The sequence below is a fragment of the Fomitiporia mediterranea genome, assembly GCF_000271605.1.
Source record: "Fomitiporia mediterranea MF3/22 unplaced genomic scaffold FOMMEscaffold_3, whole genome shotgun sequence".
Taxonomy (NCBI): Eukaryota; Fungi; Basidiomycota; class Agaricomycetes; order Hymenochaetales; family Hymenochaetaceae; genus Fomitiporia; species Fomitiporia mediterranea.
In genome coordinates this window covers 2,615,433-2,633,882 of record NW_006760388.1, presented here as the reverse complement: position 1 = coordinate 2,633,882, position 18,450 = coordinate 2,615,433, and the positions used below count along the sequence as shown (strand labels likewise).

The following is an 18,450-nucleotide window of genomic DNA, read 5'->3' as shown; positions in this document are numbered from 1 at the left end:
TATATTAACAATACTAATATTCTTTATTATAGAATCACTCTCATTATATGCCCAGCCGTCTATCAGCACCTATTGGATTAGCAGATAGTATTCATGTTTATCTGGATGAACCACCAATTCCAGATTCAGCAATCCAAGCTGCTGGTAGTATTATTCAATACTGGGCCAATTGTGAGCTAAAGCACCCTAGTTTAGCTAGGATGGGTCTGGATTTTTGCTCAGCTCCAGGTATTTTTTAATATTCTCTACTGAAGATAACAGTTTTTAACGCATTTTGTATTACTAAGCAACATCTGTTGATGCAGAGCAAGCATTTTCTGTTGGTTGTTGTCAAATCAATTTCATACAACATAACACCTCATCAGATACATTCAGAGCACAAATGGCAGTTGGATCTTGGGATGGAACACCTTTATTCAGGAATTACAAGGATACAGTTAATATTATTGAGGCTAAGAGGACGGGAATGGATTGAAATTTGATTTATTTCTCTTTTTTCATATTTATAGAAAACAAAAAAAATTAATTTCTTGTATAATTTTCATTTAAATACCCATGTAATATTTTATCTTAGCTTGTATATGATTAATTTTGCATAATTGTGTGTTATAAGTACAAAATAGCATAAAAAATCTAAATGTTATATACGGGAATTGAACCGTGGCACGGTAACCACGGTTCATCTGGTAACCGTGGGAATTCCATCCGTGGTTCACCTTATCCGTGGTGTGGATCAAATAAACCACGGATGGATACCACGCCAGTCCCTATTTCGGACTATAGACGGAATATAAGCTGTGTAATCCCGATTCTCGCTCCCAATTTTTTAAACTTTTTCTTTTATTCCTTCTTTTTTTCTAATAGGCTCCCACCGCCTCCCCAGCCTGAAGGATCTGCGGTGGTTAGCGAAAGAAAAACCAAGGAATAAAATCTGCTGGAGATCTCAGTGGCTTCCCACATCTCTTCGGCTTTTGATTCACCAATTTGTCTGGCCGTAAACCGGTCTTATACGATCTAGATATTCCTTCTGCTCGTCGTCTTTACCGTATATTGCAGGCTCCATTAGGCCACGCTTCCCGCTCCCGTAGAACACCTTTTATACGCCTAACTCACCTTTACAACAATCGCTTAAGCTTCAAACCTTTGATATTCGAACAGGGCAACGCCACCTCCAACTCTCTTTTGAAATCGGGGCAGGGTGGTGTCTTTACCTCTAGATCTTCCGCTCATTGAATTCAGATATGAGATCTCTCGTCTTCACGACGCCGTCAGAAAAGCTCGGAAAAGATATTATGCATCTACAAATACACAAAGTGATCGGGCATGATATTACAGATTCAATATCAAACTCGACGATGAAACTTCGGAGGTTCTGGAACGTGGAGACGACACGACACGACGACCATTGCCAAAACGTATTGCAAAGTCAAACTAACTCAACATGCGAGTGGCACAACCTCACTTTCTTTTATTCCATTACACTTCTTTGGAGAAAAGGCTAGAAACGTAGGTTCCGCTCGCATAGGCTCCGCCATCCGTTAGCTATCCGTTTCCGGCATCCCGCCTCACCACTATACGCCCTCCCGTCGCCTACATATGCTTCCGAAATTACGGCACATGCGCATACACACGCGTAAACGAACAGATGTACGCACGAAGAAAGTGACTGGATTACTTATAACGGTGTTCTGAGCGACAGATGCTATGAACGACGAATCCCTCTGCGCATGCAAACAAGCAAATTCTTTTCTTTCTTCTGTTCCTCGTTTTCTGCTCCCGGTATGCACCCCAGTCCCGCGGAATGAGAGGAACGAAAGGATGAAGGTTTTACAAGGAGGAAGCCGTATAACCTACGATAGATCCCGAACGAACAAAGCAAGCGGAGTCAAAACCTACATGCGAGCCTCGTTTCATGTGCTGTCAGCCGCTCAACGAAACACACACTCACTCCATCGCGTCGTCTTCGCCTTCCCTCCATCCCTTTTCTTTTCCCCATCCCGTTCCGCAAAGCGTTGATCGGACTCGCTCCGACTGAATTACAAGGGAAATCACAGGGGACCGCCAAAATCACTGGAATCACTGGAATCATTGGGATCACTGGAATAAGTATATCAATTAAATCGATCGAAATATCGAATCCGACACGGGCACGGGAATAAAAACGCCCGTAATCCACAACAGCAGATCCGTCTCAATTCATTTTTTATACCGTGATACTGAATGAATGAATTTATTCGATTTGATATCATTTGTCCCCGTCGTATTCTCCCGTGAGCTTTATAATATATATATTTGCATTTTTTTTTCTGACGCACACCCGCTCATCCCTAACGTATCCCGTGTCCCTACATGGTCTAGTTCCACGAGTATCGCACGAACAAACCACCAAAAACAAATAAAAATAAAGTACTCTCTTCCCTAGTTCCCTGCCCTCACCGTTCCCTACCGCTCCCATTAAAATGCGAATTCTCGAATCCTGCGGAATCTATTGCAAAGTGAACCTCCAACTCAACTTCAAACAAATAAAAAGAAGGAAAAAAAGAAAGAAAATTTCACTCCTCGTCCTACCCACGCAACGCACGTTTTACCTCCCATCTCCATCTATTCTCTCGTTTCAGGTGGGAGATCACTGATCATCGTCTGTATCAAACAAGGGCCGCTTCATCTGACGCTGACAAAATAATACAATAAAATACGATGATACACACATGCACTTACGTCTCGAGAATATCATTATCATTATCATGATCGAAATAAATTAATAAATAGATAAAAAAATAAAAAAGAACTCAATCTCCTCAAATCTCCTCTTTTTTCGACTTTTACCCGCGGATTTTGCAAGCTCAAGTTTAGAGAGAGCGTAAAGTTCAATCGTCACCAATCGATCATTTATTTGAATCAAAAGAAAAGGAATCCCGTAATCCAGCTGACTTTTTCTACGGCTCGCAAGCTCACGAGCTCACGGGTTCATGTAATCTCCATCCGCTCGCCCTGCACTAAAAGGGGTCGTCGAGATAGAGCGCGTCCCCGAATTGTTAGCTTAACACAAGTCAGGTTGTTTCCTAGGGGCTATTCAGTTATTCTAGAAGCTCTCGTCATGATAGCAAACAAACAACACTACTAGCCCCGATTCCCGATCAAGAAGAATTGTCCACCAAAGGAACCTCCAATAACACTTCTCTCAATGCACTTATAAGTAGAATTCGAGCCGTTCAAATTCCAATTCTATCTCTAGTCCAATCAATATTGTTTTGGCACATTAGGATAAGATTGAGGAGGCTAAAACGGAAAACAGCGCAGCGGAACAAACAAATAAACAAGCTAAGCGTACAGTAGTTAAATGAAAGCAAAAACCATTTCAAAGCTAAGGATATTGGAGGACATAAATTATACCTCCCCATGTATCTCATGATACAAACTGATTCCGAACCGTTGGAGAAGCGTAAATATGTCATGATAGATCATCTATAAACAGATTCCTCCCGCGAACATTAGAAGAACGGGCCAGCCCCAACCTATTCATGTAGAGGTGATTGAAATGGCGAGGAGACCCTCTTCTTTGAGGGAGACGCTAGGCCACTATTCCCGACCCAGGTCCAGACCCTTCCTTCCTCCCCGCCACGCAGTTCTTCCAGGCTCACACGGACATTTGCGTTTCCTTCTATGATACGTTCCACAGGGTCCCACAATCGGCGCCGTGTCTGAGGATGGTGTTCGTCTTGCAGAATTAGATCACGAAGCTGGACGGAGGAGAGATATGCATGCGGCGTTGTCACTGGATCCGTGTAGTGTCGCATTTCTTGGTTGCGCAGTTCTTCCAATGCAATTTGAACTAGTTCCGCTACACGCTGCTTCTCCTCGCGACGTGTCGCAAGTTTTGATTTACCGTAAAGTCCCAACAAAAACAGGCCAATGGTACCTGGTCATTGTCAGTGATATCCTTCACAGGTAATGGGTGTCTTAGGCGTACCGAACACGCTCTTGCGCCATTCAGCCCACGAATGCCGTGCAGCAACAATGGCTTGGCAACTCCATGTCATATCGGCATGGTCAGACGCTATATACAACGTCCCGCTGTTGTTACTCGATCAGCAAAGGGCATGCGGTCCTCGGCTTCACAACGTACCTTGAATCTTTCTCAAGTATTATCCGGCCGTATTTTTTAAGCTGCTCGATAGCTTCTTGATACATCGCATCAAACTGGCTGCGAGATTTACTGTCCTGAATTAGAGTCAGATTGAGTGGAATGGCCACGGTTAAACAGCAAAGTTAGCTCTCACCTCCTTGGTCTGCTCCCGTTTGTATATAGATTGCTTCAGATCTTCAAAGCCATACCCCCACTTCCTCGCCTCTCCGCCATCGAGGGGCTTCTTAGCATCAATGCCGGCACATATTCTCTTTCCTTTAGTCTCGGCAAGGGTCGAGTCAATCATCTTCCCAAGTCTTCCTATATGCTTCTTCCGAAGTTCATCGTCGACACACCGCGGAGGGAAAGCTATTGGTCCCAATCCAGGTAATCCATTTGCCAACTCGGATAAATAAGGAATCCGTGACAGTGGATGCGGACTCAAAATATATCCGTCATCGCAACGAACAGAGAAGCGCGTGCAAGACGCATGTGTAGGGCATGGAGTACACGTTTCAGGGCCAGGTAATGGAATCAAAGGGAGCGGGGGACAGCCAGCTTGTCTCCCATCCTCTGAATGTTCAGCGTAACATGACTCGATCTCCTCGCGTTTCTTTCGGATGTCTAAAACCGCATTATTGGTCGATAGGCCGGTGTCACAGAATCCAATAGGAGCCGACTCCAGCTTATAACGTGCGGACAAGCTGGAAAGAGAAAGGACAAGAAGAGTGAAAAGTATCTTCTGCCATAATGGCGAAGGTTGACCTGACTTGATTGGTCGCCGGTGGGTAAGGGCTCCGCCATCTGCGATTCGTTGCGCAACTGCAACCGTCTGTGGGTCTTCGTTCTCTCCATCGTCGGCCTCGAGTTCTCCGTCTTCATCGTGAGGTAAAAAGTGTTCTTGTTCATCATCTTCGTCATCCCCCTCAACCACAAGCTGAGCGCTGACATCCGCAAGTCCCGAAACATCGCCGTAATAGTCATCTTGCAAGGGTTCAGGCTATGCAATACATAAATATAAAATACTGCGGTTATTCAGCATTAACACTTGCCTTTACCATAGACAGGCGTGAACGTTGCGGCTTTATGTCAAAAGAAGACAAATCTGGAGAGAAATCGAAATGCGGAGGGGAGACAGGTTTCGATGGGGACGATGGTGTCTCTGGCGGTGCAGAAAAAGAAGTTCGCCTGCGTAAGTTTGATTTCCGTGGTACTTTCTTTCTCGGTGGTCGGACGGGTGATGAAGATTCGGCTCCAGATTGGAAGATGTTGTTATCCTCCCAGTTACTGTCATCTGTCCCAGGACCAAACTGCGGAGAATCCTAATAAATAAGCAGTCCCGAAAATAAGGATACTGTACGTACCTTCTGGGAAATGCGACGCGAGGGACCCGCAGCATCAGACTACACAAGAAGACGTAAGGTCAGCCAAATTCCAGGCCAGAGGATGTTACGCACATCCTTTGTTCTTCCTACCTTTGCCGGAGGTTCTTCAAGCTTGGGCTGAGGTTCGTCCTCTTCACTTTCCTCGGAGATTATTTCCACTTTCTTGGTAGCGGCTCTCCGTCCACGTCCAACAGTCGGTTCTGCGGACGCACGTCGGCGTTTCGGCTAGATTGACATCCGGTCAATAACGCAGTCACAACACGTACAGCTGCGGAGAAGCTAGTATGTTGAAATAGCACTCACGGGTTCAGCTCGATCTGGCTCCGCAGACGGTTCACGACTCGGACGACGCGACGACCGCCGAACCGGCTGCAATTAATAGAAGCAAGAGTCAGCTTAATTGTATCACTTCTCCGAAACTGTCAGTCACGAACGTACCTGTGCCGGGGCAGCGATCGGTCGTCCAGTTACACCGTCCAAAATCCCATCCTCGCTCGCAAGCGTCTCCTGCCTTTCAAGCCTCTGCTTCGTCAACTTGATAATATTGCTCCTAATATCCTTATTGAAAATATCAACGAGATCCGCCTTGTTATGTTTTGGCGGGTAGTTAATTCCGTGGTATGCGAAGATACCAATGAGGTGAGGTATCGTCAGTGTGTATGGATCAAAGTCAGGTTGCAGATATTCGCCCTTTGCGATGATCTGGCTCGTCGTCTGACGCGACATCAGCGAGAATATTGGCCCGGGTAGCGAATATGTATGTATGTACACTCGGAGTGCGGAAATGTGTGTAAGTGTGACGGGTGCGGGGTGGCGAGAGTTCAAGTCACAACAACCAAACACGTTGACTCTCCGTGTTTGTTGTGGTTCTCACGCTACACGTACCACGTGAATCACGTGTTCTCATTAACATCATGTGCACAGTCAATGTCTTAGTGACGCGGAGTTCTCTTCTCCATCTTCCTACATCTTCACCCTTACCAAGTCGATAAATTCGACAGGCCTGACGACGTACCTCGCAACCGCGTTCCTATCCTCTTTTTATAGCCTCGCAACTCTTTTTATAGTCTGACATCTCGCCTTGCATGCGATTTCTGTATGTCTTTGACCAAAAGGAATTGTATCCGTTCACAACACTGTTGCCACTTCGGTGAACAAGGGACATCATGTATCTGAAAGATATTTTGAGTCACCCGGAATAATAATCTCGTTTTGCAAGAGGTCAGCTCAAGTTACCTGTAGTGACACTAGGAATGTTAAGTCAGTATTCTGATATTCTTAATGTTAGTGCTTGGATGAATGCTTGTGCTTCTGCCTGATCTGATTGTGCATTTCCGGCCAGAATTCGTGCCTGATACAAATGAACCTTTTCCCCTGTTACTGCTTCTTCATAGGCTACAGCCTAATATATCTTGCCATATTTTAATAGGAGCATATTAGTGCATAGAGGCCTGCTCACGACATAATCAAAATCCTTATTTGAAAATGCACTACTATAATGCCTCATACCTACAATACTTTAGATTTAATCCTCAAAGAACAAAATGAAACGAGATCTCAGTCATTCTTAATCACAACCACTGACGCGTCAAAAAAGATAGTTGGGGGTGATCACTACCGAACAACACAATCAACAACACACATCACTACGTCGAAGGAATAAGTCAAAACGTAAGTACGAAAGAAAACTGTCCAAAAAGTTCAAAACAAAACAACTACTACACACGACTTCTTTGGTAGGAGAGAAAAAAAGGTAGGTATATGTCGTCGAGCTTCTTATTATAAGTAGGCGGTCAAACCCAACCCCACGTCATTTGAAGTGAAGAGATTCCTAACGAATCGAACAAAAGATTAAAAAAACGAAGTAAACTTTGAAGTGTCCATTCATCTAAAAGATAAAGGAAGATGAAGCCAGTCCGTGAAACTACAGCCCTATGTACAATGAACAACACCATTCATCGCATGTCAAAATGTTCAGAGCGCGAAGAAGGCAGCACCGAATGCAACGGCAACAGCGAGTGCTGTCGACGAAGCAAGTCCACGTGCACCGCTCGCAGCTGGGCTGGACGAAGGTGCAGCAGATGAGCCTGCACCAGAACCAGCGTTACCAGCGGGGGACGTCGGTCCAGCAGCAGCACCAGACGCTGACGAAGACGAAGCCATCACAGCGTTAAGGTCGTTCGGGATCATGAACGGCGAGCTGCTAGCACCGAGGTCGACAGAGCCGTCCGACTTGATGACATCCGGGTTCGCAGCAAGGAAGCTACGAGTGTACATAACGTTCTCCGCCATGACGTTCGGCGCCCAGTCTGGCATGTTGGACATGTCGATGCTTCCACCCCAGTTCGCAGCAGTCGGGTTTCCTTGGGTCATGTTCTGGGTGTACGTGTTCCACATGGAGACTTCCGAGCTCTGCAAATATCAATCAGTTCATCTATTCGGAGGCAAAAATAGAAAAAGGAAAAAGGTACTGACGTTGTTAATGAGCATTGGCATCATGGAGTTGACGCTCATGGAAGAGGAAACATCCGCGTTCGGCGGGTTGACGATACCGAACATACCCTTCTGACAATGGGTCGGGACACCGCAGTAGAAGAACACCGGGTCAGTAGAGTTGACCTGCTGGGTGAAGACGAAGCTCTTGTTCTGGACACCAGAAGTGAACGGAGCGTCTGACGTCTTGTTGCAAAGCTCAAGCTGCGACGACTTGGTCACAGTGTGCATGTTCGCGTTCCACATGAACTTGATAGTGTCACCAACAGAGGCGTTAACCGCGAATGGAACATAGCGAAGGACACCCTGCGACGGGGCAACGATGACAGTGTGGGTCGCACCAGATCCGGACGAGCCGCTGTTGTCAGTCGAGCTCGGTGGGGTGTAGGTTGCCATTGGTGCACCGAAGGAGGCAATGCATTCTAAATTTAAAAAATCAAATTGTAAGTTTAAAAAATCTCATCAAACAGATGTGATTGATAGGAGAAAATTTCACTCACGTTGCACACAGTCATTGTATCCGCTGTTGCCCCAGTTTGAGCTGCCAGAGCCGTACGTCGCCATGGTGTACGCAGCCGACGACGTAGATGTAGTGTCATACATAACGCTGGAGCTTGAGGTGTATTCGGCTGAAGAGGTGTCATAGGCAACGCTTGTGCTCATCGAATCCCACGTGTTCATAGTGGTGGTCTGGTATGCGTTCGTGTACATGTTGTCCGAGGAGCTCTGCTGGTACGCAACACTGGTCGTGTCCATCATTGCGGCCGTCGTAGTGTAGCCACCATTGTTGTTGTAGGCCGTAGAGGATGATGCCTCTGCAAGACTTTGCCTGTCAAAATAGGAAATACATCAGCTTCCATTCAGTGCTGCCTCGATTGACAGATAACACGCACGAGGCAAGTTCCTTGGTGTCGGTAATAGGGATACCGTCGGGCGCGGAGACCGCGACCTCACCACCAACAGCGCTATCCCGCTTCGCTCCAGGTGCACCGAGCGCAAGCTGAGCAGCAAGGACTGCAGAACCAATAGACAATTTGGCAAAGTTAACCATGTTTGTTTTATTTCAATTCAAAGAGAAATCTCGAAAACGAAAAAAGTCCGTGGGTGGGCGTGAAGAAGAACGAAATAAACCGTCGAGGTGTGGTTGTCTGAGGACGAAGAAGTACTTGTTGTTGAACTGATTCCTCGCAGAGGGCTTAATGGAAGTGCGGGTCAGTGAGTCGGCCTGTCTGTCAAAGAACAAGTATGATCTGTCAACGACGAACAAAACCAACAATGAGTGAGTATATGCTTTTCTGTATACATGCCAAGCAAGAGGAGAAGAGAGATGACATACCCCGAAAGAATGAATGGGTGGCAGGTCGAGTACCAGGCTCGACTTTCAAAGCCAAAAAGCGAAGGCGAAAAGGGTGAAGGGTGAAGGAAAGAACGAAGAGGGGACGCTAGGGTGAGAACGGGACGAACGAGCCATTCTTGAGTTTATAGGGCGCGCATCTGCCTGGGAAGTGGATACGGTCGGCCATGGTTACGAGCATGGGAGATCAGCAGTCGACGATTCGATGCATCATCCAATCAATCCGTTTCCGCGCCTTCTGTCTCTCATCCAACAGCAGCCTGATTTACGCTCCAGTGATAGCCACTCCTATATTTGGCGTCGCATCAACGTCCCCCTCATCACCCAGCATGCCCACCTTGACAGCACACCGCTTTTCCAAGCAACTCTTGCGTTTCATTTTCGAATTTCCAAGCGCTCTTGTGGACGGTTACATAACCATTCTCGGCCAAATCGGACAGTGTTGGTCCAATTGGCAACGCGCCCTATGTCGAAGCCTATAGCATCTGAAAATAAATTTTCGTGGGAAACCTCGCTCTCTCTTCGTCAATTCAATCACGCTGGTCATCAATTTCGTCCTAGAAACAACTGTAGTCCATGTGCTCAATAGGAAACTGGCAAAAGTACAATGTAGCCTTGCAGCATCCGCCCCAACATACGAAGTCAAAGTGCATCATACATCCACACAAATCAAGAAAATGGCATTCGATGAGAAACTGAAGAAAAAAGAAAACATGAGGTCTGCAATCATCGCCTTCTCGGATTTGTTGGCAGTCCGACCCGAACAGGCATCCGCTTTCCTGGGTCCGCTCCCATAACATCCCGTGCTCCCCGTCCTGACGACCAACTATCTTCGTACCGCGTATCATAAACATCAACACTTCTCCTCTCGATAGCGCCTCTGCCCCCCACTGACTCCGCCACGCGGCTTGCAGTCGCAGCCTGTCGTTTCGCATCTCTTAGCGCTTTTAACCGGTCGTTTGCTCGGGATGGAGTCGTATTACCGGAGCCGGGCACTGGCGCTCTGTAATTATCATTTCTTTCATGCACACGAGGCTCTGGAGTATCTGAGGCAACGCTGTCGTAGATATCCCGGAATCCTCTGCCACGAGCGCGAGCAATAGGTTCTGCGGCACCTGTCGCATGTTGCTCATCGTAACACATAGACCGAGGAGCAACTTCCTCCATGCCTACTCCTCGTTCCCGTTCATCAAACAACCAGTCGGGCAAGTCTGATCTGTCTCGTGCTTTACTGATGTAATAATTTTTCAAGGCACGCGTAATCTCCGAATCTCCTGATGACGGTGCAACTGCAATATTTCGTCGTCAGTATTTATGGGCCTTGACATTCAAGATATAAAAAGAACCGACCGCCTTTCACGGCATCGTTACTGCTCCCGTTCCAAGCCCAGGCACTAGCAGCGGTAGCAACGCGATTCCAAATCGAATACCCGTATGAGACCAAGTCATTCGCAGATGACTCTTCCTCCGCTCTTGAAGAGGTCGCTGTTCCTAAAACAACACAGACACTAAGCCTTAAATAACAACGAAGTTCTATAAAGATAACTGACCTTCCCAAAATAAACCTGGTTTTCGATAATCATCGCTTCCCCTCGTTTCTTTGGCACCTTCCGGATCAAGTTCAAAGCTTGACTGTGACGACGAACCTGCTCCACCGCGGTGACGCATGCGATCAAGAAATGTTGATGATCCAGAAGATGACAGAGACGAAGAGGAGGAATCTGACTCTCTTGATGGTGGAGGACGAGGATATGCAGATGGTGCTGGCCTAGTAGCAGGAGACCTGACTCTCGACCTTTGTGTCGGACTTGGAGGTGGAGGAAGAGCCGGTTCCTTATTTCGAGGATACTGCATGACTCCCATCGGGCGTTGTGGGCGTACTTGACGTCCCCTTCCACCTCTGTCATCTTGAGCCGAGTATCGCTCCCTCGGACTCGGAGGTGGTGGAAGGGCTGGTTCCTTATTTCGAGGATACTGCATAATTCCCACTGACCGTTGCGGGCGTACTTGTCGCTGGTAGCTAGTACTCCTGTCCTGATTGCGCCCCCTCCCACCTCTATCGTCTTCAACCGAGTATCGCTCCCTAGGGCGACTGACCGACCTCTGTTGAGTCATGGTCGGCTGTCTTGAGACGGACCTGCTCTGACCAGTGCGTGGATTTGAGGGAAGCATGTCGTTCGTATATCGAATATAGCTGATCCGTTCGTGAAAAGCAACAGTACTAATACACCCGAAGAAGGGAGAAGTAAGATTTGTAGCAGCAGAAAGTCCAAATTGAAAATATAGACTAGCTAGACAAGTGCAGAGAAAGAGAAAGCAAGTGTAGGCCGCACAGACCAGCTGGCGAGGTGAAGGGAGAGGAAGAAAGATGTGGAGGACCTTAGCAGCGTGTAGACGACGGATTGAACATGGTCGTGTGGCTCCCGAGTGGCATTGGCAACGAGATAGCTGCCTGGGTCCCGCTCAATTGAGGAACGGATCCAAATGTCATGCACGTGACGTACGCATCAGGGTCGCTACGCGTCGATCATTTCCATTCCAGAAAAAGCAAGTATGGCGACTTGATCGTGTCATTCTTTCCTCAGCTTCTTGGATTTTTTGAAATATGCAACTATTTTCTTCTAACGTTGCTTCTGCTCTACTATGCATCGCGCAGCTCGTCTCCTGCGCCCTCTCGGCGCAAGACTTGCCAGTACAGATGCTTCGTCTACCAAGGATAAGTTCAAAATCCTCGTCATAGGCGCAGGTAAGACTATTCTTACGGCAGTGCATCATGAGAAACGCTCAACGTCAACCCACATTGGCAGGCACTGCCGGTATCAGCATCTCCAATCAAATATTCAATCGCTTCAAATCTGCTGGCAAACCTCTTGCTGATGGCGACGTCGCGATCGTTGATGCGGCTGAATGGCATCACTATCAGGTATCAAACCAGTTGTTCTCACAAGGGAAACCATCATTGCTGAAACAAATGAAATCTGCTCTTTAACCGTGATACATAGCCGGGGTGGTGAGTCTTTCCATCAGATGTACAGATGCTCCAAGAAATCAAGACCCATGCTTATCACGCCTTATTTGATTTATTCACAGGACACTTGTAGGTGCAGGGTTAAAGGACAAGTCAACTCTCCGTCGACCCCTTGCATCGCTCGTACCAAAGCACATCACCCATGTTCCTGAGAACGTCAAGTCCTTCGAGCCCAGATCCTCCTCCATCACACTCGCCTCCGGGCGTACACTCGGCTACGACATCCTCGTCGTCGCGACAGGGCTCCAGGTTAACTGGAACGGTATCAAGGGGCTCTCACAAGCGCTTGCGGACCCGACGTCGGGCGTGTCATCTATATACTCATATGACACGTGCGACAAGACGTGGAAGGACATTGACGCGCTGCGAAATGGAAAGGCTATCTTTACACAGCCTGTAGGTGTTATCAAATGTGCCGGTGGTACGTCTAGTTTACATCGCAGCTGTTCTTAAATATACTTCAATCCGTCACGACTGCTCACCGACCTCTGGACTGACATTATGACACCTAACAGCACCACAAAAAATCATGAACATGGCCTGGGACAGGTACCGCCGTACCCAACGCAGTGACACCATCAAAGTCGAGTTCTGGACAGGCACACCAACCATGTTCTCCGTCAAAAAATACTCCGACGCACTCGATAAACTCCGTCTCTCACGTGGCATCCACGCCGAGTTCTCCACTAACCTCACTTCCATCGACACCTCTAACCGTATCGCTACGTTCAAACGCGCAGATGGTTCGGATGTATCAACGGATTATTCATTGTTACATGCTGTACCCCCGATGGGTCCGCTTGACTTTATTAAGAATAGCCCGATTGCGGACCAGGCGGGGTGGGTGAGCGTTGATGATGCGACTCTGCAGCATAAAAACCCGGAATACGCAAACGTATTTGCGATTGGTGATTGTTCGAGTTTGCCGACGAGTAAGACTGCTGCGGCTATCACTGCTCAAGCACCTGTACTCTCAGAGAACGTCTTCTCACTTGTCGATACTGGGAAATTGAGCAATGCGAAATACGATGGGTATACGAGTTGTCCTGTACGTCTCCTCTCCCAATCATCTACTATCCCACATCTCAAAACAACACTAAATCAAAATCATTTTACTAATTCGCTTGTCTCTTACCACTTGCAGCTACTAACTGACTACGGCTACCTAATGCTCGCAGAGTTCAAATACGGACTCGAACCCAAAGAAACCTTCGCCAGTAGGCTCGGTGACCAAGCAACACCCAGCAGACTATACTACCACCTCAAGAAAGACTTCTTCCCATGGATCTACTTCGAAGCTATGGTTAAGGGTGATTGGTATGGGACAAATGGGATGATGCGGCCGACTTATACGAAGTAAATAAAGACTTTAAAAGAGGTTGGTTTGAGATGGAGCTTGAGGATGGAGGGGTGCTATAAGATGTACGCTTATGTGACTTTGGGTTTGAATATTCAAGGCGGTAGTGTTGTCGGACAGATGATAGACTTTGCAGTGCACAGTGCACGTAACGTTCTTGAGTGAAAAATGGATGTCTTAATAACGTACAAATGGATAAAAAAAGATTCATCAAAACCAAAGAGGCATCAGAGCAAGGTATGCAAAGCACGAAAAAAAAAATAGAAAATAGAAAAAAAATATTGAGTCGAGAATCAGGAAAACGTCAACAGTATCGTATTCATTAAACCCTCCCTGCCTCTTGATCCGTCAGCATATGTCACCATCTCCTTCCATGAAAAAATAAAATCATACAATGTAAATAAGCAGATCTTTAGAAAAAGGGAGAAAAAAATCAAAACAACAAATCGTCCCCATTCCTCCCATTCCCATTCGCACCAACCCCCATACCCTTCGACTCCTCACTCAAATACCTCCCAAACGCTCCATCCAAATTCGCATACGGATCCTTCCCATTCCCATTCGGCCTTAAATGCTCCTCAGCATCACCTTCATCCGTCCCCACGTCCCCTCCTCCATCAGCATAATCCCCTTCTCCCTCTCCCTCTGCGTCGATCAAGCTCGAGTTCCCAGCAGCGGGAACGGGAACGGCGGAGGAAGACATAGAAGACATAGAAGGCATACCCGGCTGCAGTGTCTCAGAGCGATTGGATAATGGTGGGACGGTAGGTACAGGATCTGTTGAACGGGCCGGAGGCATAGGTGGACCTGGGACATCCACGACGGTAGGTGGGAGTTGGTCAGGCGGCGATAGGACGCGTACCGCGCGTGATTTCTCGTTGAGAGCAGCACTGTCGGGGAGGGCTTTCGCTTTCGCGTTTCGGATGAATGTCTATCGATTATTATTTGAAAAATCGACGCATCAGCCTGACTCATTCATTGATTACAACTGAGTGATGAGAGATAGCTGACCTCAGGGTTCTTATGATATATACTCCCAAGTGTACCCGTATGAAGTAAAAGCTGATCCAACGAGCCTCTATCCATACGATCCGAGTCCGTCGTAATAGGCGGTTTCTCAGCGAGTACGATCTCACCCGCGTTAGCAGGGTTAATCGCCAGCAGTCGCCAATACATGAATCCACGGTCTCGTAAATCCGGATTATCGATTTCTTCAGTCGTCCATTTTAACACTTTGTGTACGATTTCTTTGCTCGTGTCGGAGCTGGACTTGTAGATGAAGAGTTTGACTACGGCGGAGAGTAGAGCGAGTTGTACCTGTCCACAATTGTTAATAAGTAAAAAAAACAAAGAAAGAATTTAGAAGCATACCTCCGTTGGCTCCTCCAGGAAGTTATATACAAGATCATCAAGTAGCTCATCCGAGTTCTCAATCCTATCCGCAAACTGCCCAATAATCCAAATCATAGCCGCTTTCGCCTCAGGTTCGTCCAATGCATCCAAGTTCTCACAAAGTTTCGGTATTATACCCTCATAGCGACCAGGATACCGCCGGAAGATATCTTTGATAACAATGATCGCTTCCTGTACGACGTACGTCACCTTGGTTTCGATGAGGCCGAGTAATGCTTCAATGCACTGATCTGCAGCGGGCTCGACTTTAATCGCTAGCCGGCCGATTGAACGTACAGCTTTTCGTACAAAGTCAATGTCGACTTCGGATGCGTATCTACCAAATATCTTTTAGTTACCAGAAACATAGAAACGAAGAAGCAAGCTTTACTCTTGTAACTCAGCGAGTACTTCTCGGAAGTTCTCTTCCCGCGCCAGTCGATACATGATCTCCAGCTTGGCAAGCTTGACATAGATAGGGTCGTTATACTTGCAGAAAAAGACCTTCACGTCGTTCTTGAGAACAGCAGGCCGTCTTTGTATGATTAGAAGAATATTGCGCAACGCAACATATTGCACTTCCGGGCCGGACGAAAGCATCGTAACTAACGGGGTCTTTAGTTTCTGTCCATCCAAGACAAGAAGGAAAAGCTAAAAACGTACCAAGTGGTGGACCCATCTTCTTGCAGATATACTCGATGAGCCTTCGGTTTTCCATGTAATTCATGAGATAAAGCAGGACTTTGATGGTGGTGAGGATAACAGCTGAGTTCCCGTGTTGTAATTGGACGATGATTCGTTCGGAAATGATCTCTGCTTCCTTTGATTCGTGAGGGACGAAAGTCATGAGTGCGTCCATGATGTAAATCTGGCCCCATCTTTGAAACTCGTCAGACATATGATAATTGAGCGAGCAAGTAGTTTACGCACTCTGAACTCTCTTGTAACGCCGTCAATAGCTTGTTCGCTACAGTGAAATTCACACGAAATGCAACACCGTCGTGCCGTTCACTGATCTCGACAAGCGCCGCAACAGCATTAGCAACAACAGTCGCATTCGTATCAAGCATAAGGTCGCGCAGCATCTCGACGAATCCAGCACGTTCACTTCGTCGAGGGTCTGCCGTATACACTTTAGCAACACAAATTGCTGCAGTCTTGCGAACGTAAGGGTCGCGGTCCTTGAGTGCGTGGCGTAATGGGTCTGTCATGGCCTCCGTAACGACTGGAAGAGGTATATAGGACATTGTTCGGATGGCGAGTGCTCGAATAAGAGGGTTGTGGTCGGCGCAGTCCTAAGCAAAGATTAGCATATTATGGGAAGATGACCTCAAACATCATACCTGAAGAAAGCTTGGAATGACGATCTGAATTTGGTCAGGTTTTGACCGACCATAGCTTACGAGGAAGAGGTACACCACTGCGCGATTTGACTGAGACCAAGAACTAGAGAAAACACACGGCACATATACGCACTCTTCTTGATCTCCAGTAAAGGAGTACCCAAGCACGCCACGACGTCAGGAAATAATGGGGACACTAAGCAAGACCACTCAGCATCTCTAAGTATACCCATTCAAACGCCTATACACGCACTGTCATTGCCCATCGTGATATTCGCCACTATTTTCTTGAGTACCGTCTTTCTCTTCACATATTTCTTATCCTTCGCCTCGGCCGCATGCAACTCCGCCCGGAACTCCTATATACAAAGCAAAACCAAAGGGGTGGTGAACGATCTGCGAAGGAGCGTCATAGCTTGGCACACGGCACACGGCATACACACCTGGATCTTACCCCGCTGGAAGAACTTTGCATCCTGACCTGCTTGTCCACTCATCAGCAATACTCTTCAAACAGCCCGGTGGGCGATAGCGTAGACGATTAGAGAGAAAAACAGGAAGAATACAAGGGAGACTGCAAGCAGACGCGGCGGCTCTTTTGTCGGTCAGGCGGGATGACATTTACGGGTTTGTACGTAATGTCTCTTTCTCTCTTACGCGGATCATTTCGAAGTCTAAAACTCCAGTTATTGAATTTTTGGATTTCTCATCATGCCAGCTGCGCGCCATGCAAAGCGGCCAAGACTCAGTTCTGTCCCCCGACGCGAAATCAACGCGTCGACTCACCCTAAAATCGACAAGGTGCTCAAGGCAGCGCGTTTATGCGTCCAACAAATAACACCTCTCGAGACATGTCTACACGACGAGATGCGCATCCTCGAACGAATATACTACAAGGGCGTAAACCAACACCGGATGGCACTCTTCTGGAAGCGCACACAAGAGGTCCGTAGAGTCGGTAAAAGAGTCCTTGAGATCCAGTGCTCGGGATTACTAGACGATTTACGATACTCATTTTACATTGATGAGGGTTCTGAGAGGAGGTATTAATTACACTTTACTGTCTTGTCTGGGACATGGTAGCTGAATTGATTAGTCCTAAGGTATTACGAGGTGCCTGGTGCCAAGTTCCAGACGCGAAGTTCCTGAACTTCGTATATGACAGGTTAAAAGATATTATAGATCTCTTGAATGTCGTAAGTTCCAATATATCCTCCTGATCTGAGTCCCTCAACTGAGCACATTTCAGGCGAAAGAACGTTTCACCAAAGCATTCCAGTAAACATATCCTCGCAATAAAACACATACAACCTCTGAGCCTTGTCCCTATAGCTCATTTTCTCTAATGATGCAAACAGGCGCATTCCTGCAATTGATTCTGATCTTGACTGCTATCGTGTCAAGGTTGAATGCAATTGTAGAAGAGCTACACACTGCACTAGAGACTTTTTCGAACACTCTGTGTACACTGCTTGAAGCTCTGGTAAGCTGTCTCTTCGAGTGCTTGCTGTTCCCTCACTTTATAGTTGCATTTTACAGGGCTACAAACAAAGGTGGTCACTAAAAGCCTCGGAAACATTGAAACAGCCGACCCAGAAGAAAGCGTCTGAAACTCACGAAAGTACACCCATGGACGACAGAATTAACGAGGACCTTGGTAGCACAGTTTCTCGACGTCCTGCTATCGAAATTACAGAACCTTCAGGCACTATGATGATTGACCCTGTACCCTCCGAGGACGCTATACCAATCTTTTGGAAACAGAGTGAACAGACTCCATCATCCACCAGCCAAGAACCACAGCTTGCATCTCCATTAACAAGCAAAACCGTCTCGAAAACCAAATTATCAGGACAGATAAAGCAAGCCGCCGGCTCAACAGGGCACAAGAAAGTCCAAAAGAAAAAGAAGCGAAAAGACGAGATTGACGAGATTTTTGGGTCACTATGATTCACGCACACGTATTCTGGGA

General features: G+C 47.1%; 7 protein-coding genes across 7 annotated transcripts; 3 read left to right on the top strand and 4 right to left on the bottom strand.

Annotated features, from left to right (window-relative positions):
- Positions 1-200: 200 nt before the first annotated feature.
- FOMMEDRAFT_79368 (uncharacterized protein) lies at positions 201-475 on the top strand (the record flags this gene model as incomplete). The annotated part of the gene is made up of 2 exons (XM_007264099.1): positions 201-228; positions 288-475. 2 exons carry the CDS (start codon positions 201-203, stop codon positions 473-475), a joined length of 216 nt encoding a protein of 71 aa, XP_007264161.1.
- Positions 476-3,335: 2,860 nt separating this feature from the next.
- Positions 3,336-6,310, bottom strand: FOMMEDRAFT_104431 (uncharacterized protein). The gene is made up of 9 exons (XM_007264098.1): positions 5,950-6,310; positions 5,815-5,880; positions 5,584-5,736; positions 5,491-5,529; positions 5,179-5,436; positions 4,281-5,126; positions 4,127-4,221; positions 3,971-4,074; positions 3,336-3,919 (listed from the first exon to the last, which is right to left on the bottom strand). Exons 1-9 carry the CDS (start codon positions 6,235-6,237, stop codon positions 3,516-3,518), a joined length of 2,253 nt encoding a protein of 750 aa, XP_007264160.1. The 5' UTR covers positions 6,238-6,310; the 3' UTR covers positions 3,336-3,515.
- A 785-nt stretch (positions 6,311-7,095) lies between these two features.
- FOMMEDRAFT_104428 (uncharacterized protein) lies at positions 7,096-9,766 on the bottom strand. Its single transcript, XM_007264097.1, has 5 exons — positions 9,341-9,766; positions 8,898-9,254; positions 8,505-8,833; positions 7,987-8,426; positions 7,096-7,923 (listed from the first exon to the last, which is right to left on the bottom strand). Exons 2-5 carry the CDS (start codon positions 9,053-9,055, stop codon positions 7,486-7,488), a joined length of 1,365 nt encoding a protein of 454 aa, XP_007264159.1. The 5' UTR covers positions 9,056-9,254; positions 9,341-9,766; the 3' UTR covers positions 7,096-7,485.
- Positions 9,767-9,939: 173 nt separating this feature from the next.
- FOMMEDRAFT_166309 (uncharacterized protein) lies at positions 9,940-11,790 on the bottom strand. Its single transcript, XM_007264096.1, has 3 exons — positions 10,909-11,790; positions 10,709-10,849; positions 9,940-10,647 (listed from the first exon to the last, which is right to left on the bottom strand). Exons 1-3 carry the CDS (start codon positions 11,528-11,530, stop codon positions 10,085-10,087), a joined length of 1,326 nt encoding a protein of 441 aa, XP_007264158.1. The 5' UTR covers positions 11,531-11,790; the 3' UTR covers positions 9,940-10,084.
- Positions 11,791-12,001: 211 nt separating this feature from the next.
- FOMMEDRAFT_104425 (FAD/NAD-binding domain-containing protein) lies at positions 12,002-13,952 on the top strand (the record flags this gene model as incomplete). The annotated part of the gene is made up of 6 exons (XM_007264095.1): positions 12,002-12,104; positions 12,166-12,281; positions 12,361-12,368; positions 12,449-12,807; positions 12,902-13,434; positions 13,531-13,952. The coding sequence occupies 6 exons, from the start codon at positions 12,002-12,004 to the stop codon at positions 13,744-13,746; spliced, it is 1,335 nt and encodes a 444-aa protein (XP_007264157.1). The 3' UTR covers positions 13,747-13,952.
- A 224-nt stretch (positions 13,953-14,176) lies between these two features.
- FOMMEDRAFT_104422 (Adaptor protein complex beta subunit) lies at positions 14,177-16,992 on the bottom strand (the record flags this gene model as incomplete). The annotated part of the gene is made up of 11 exons (XM_007264094.1): positions 16,922-16,992; positions 16,732-16,837; positions 16,612-16,674; positions 16,479-16,555; positions 16,066-16,430; positions 15,799-16,013; positions 15,527-15,740; positions 15,115-15,472; positions 14,755-15,060; positions 14,467-14,674; positions 14,177-14,382 (listed from the first exon to the last, which is right to left on the bottom strand). Exons 1-11 carry the CDS (start codon positions 16,973-16,975, stop codon positions 14,177-14,179), a joined length of 2,172 nt encoding a protein of 723 aa, XP_007264156.1. The 5' UTR covers positions 16,976-16,992.
- Positions 16,993-17,189: 197 nt separating this feature from the next.
- Positions 17,190-18,446, top strand: FOMMEDRAFT_166306 (uncharacterized protein; the record flags this gene model as incomplete). Its single annotated transcript, XM_007264093.1, has 5 exons — positions 17,190-17,521; positions 17,575-17,674; positions 17,728-17,756; positions 17,811-17,961; positions 18,018-18,446. The coding sequence occupies 5 exons, from the start codon at positions 17,190-17,192 to the stop codon at positions 18,426-18,428; spliced, it is 1,023 nt and encodes a 340-aa protein (XP_007264155.1). The 3' UTR covers positions 18,429-18,446.
- Positions 18,447-18,450: the final 4 nt, after the last annotated feature.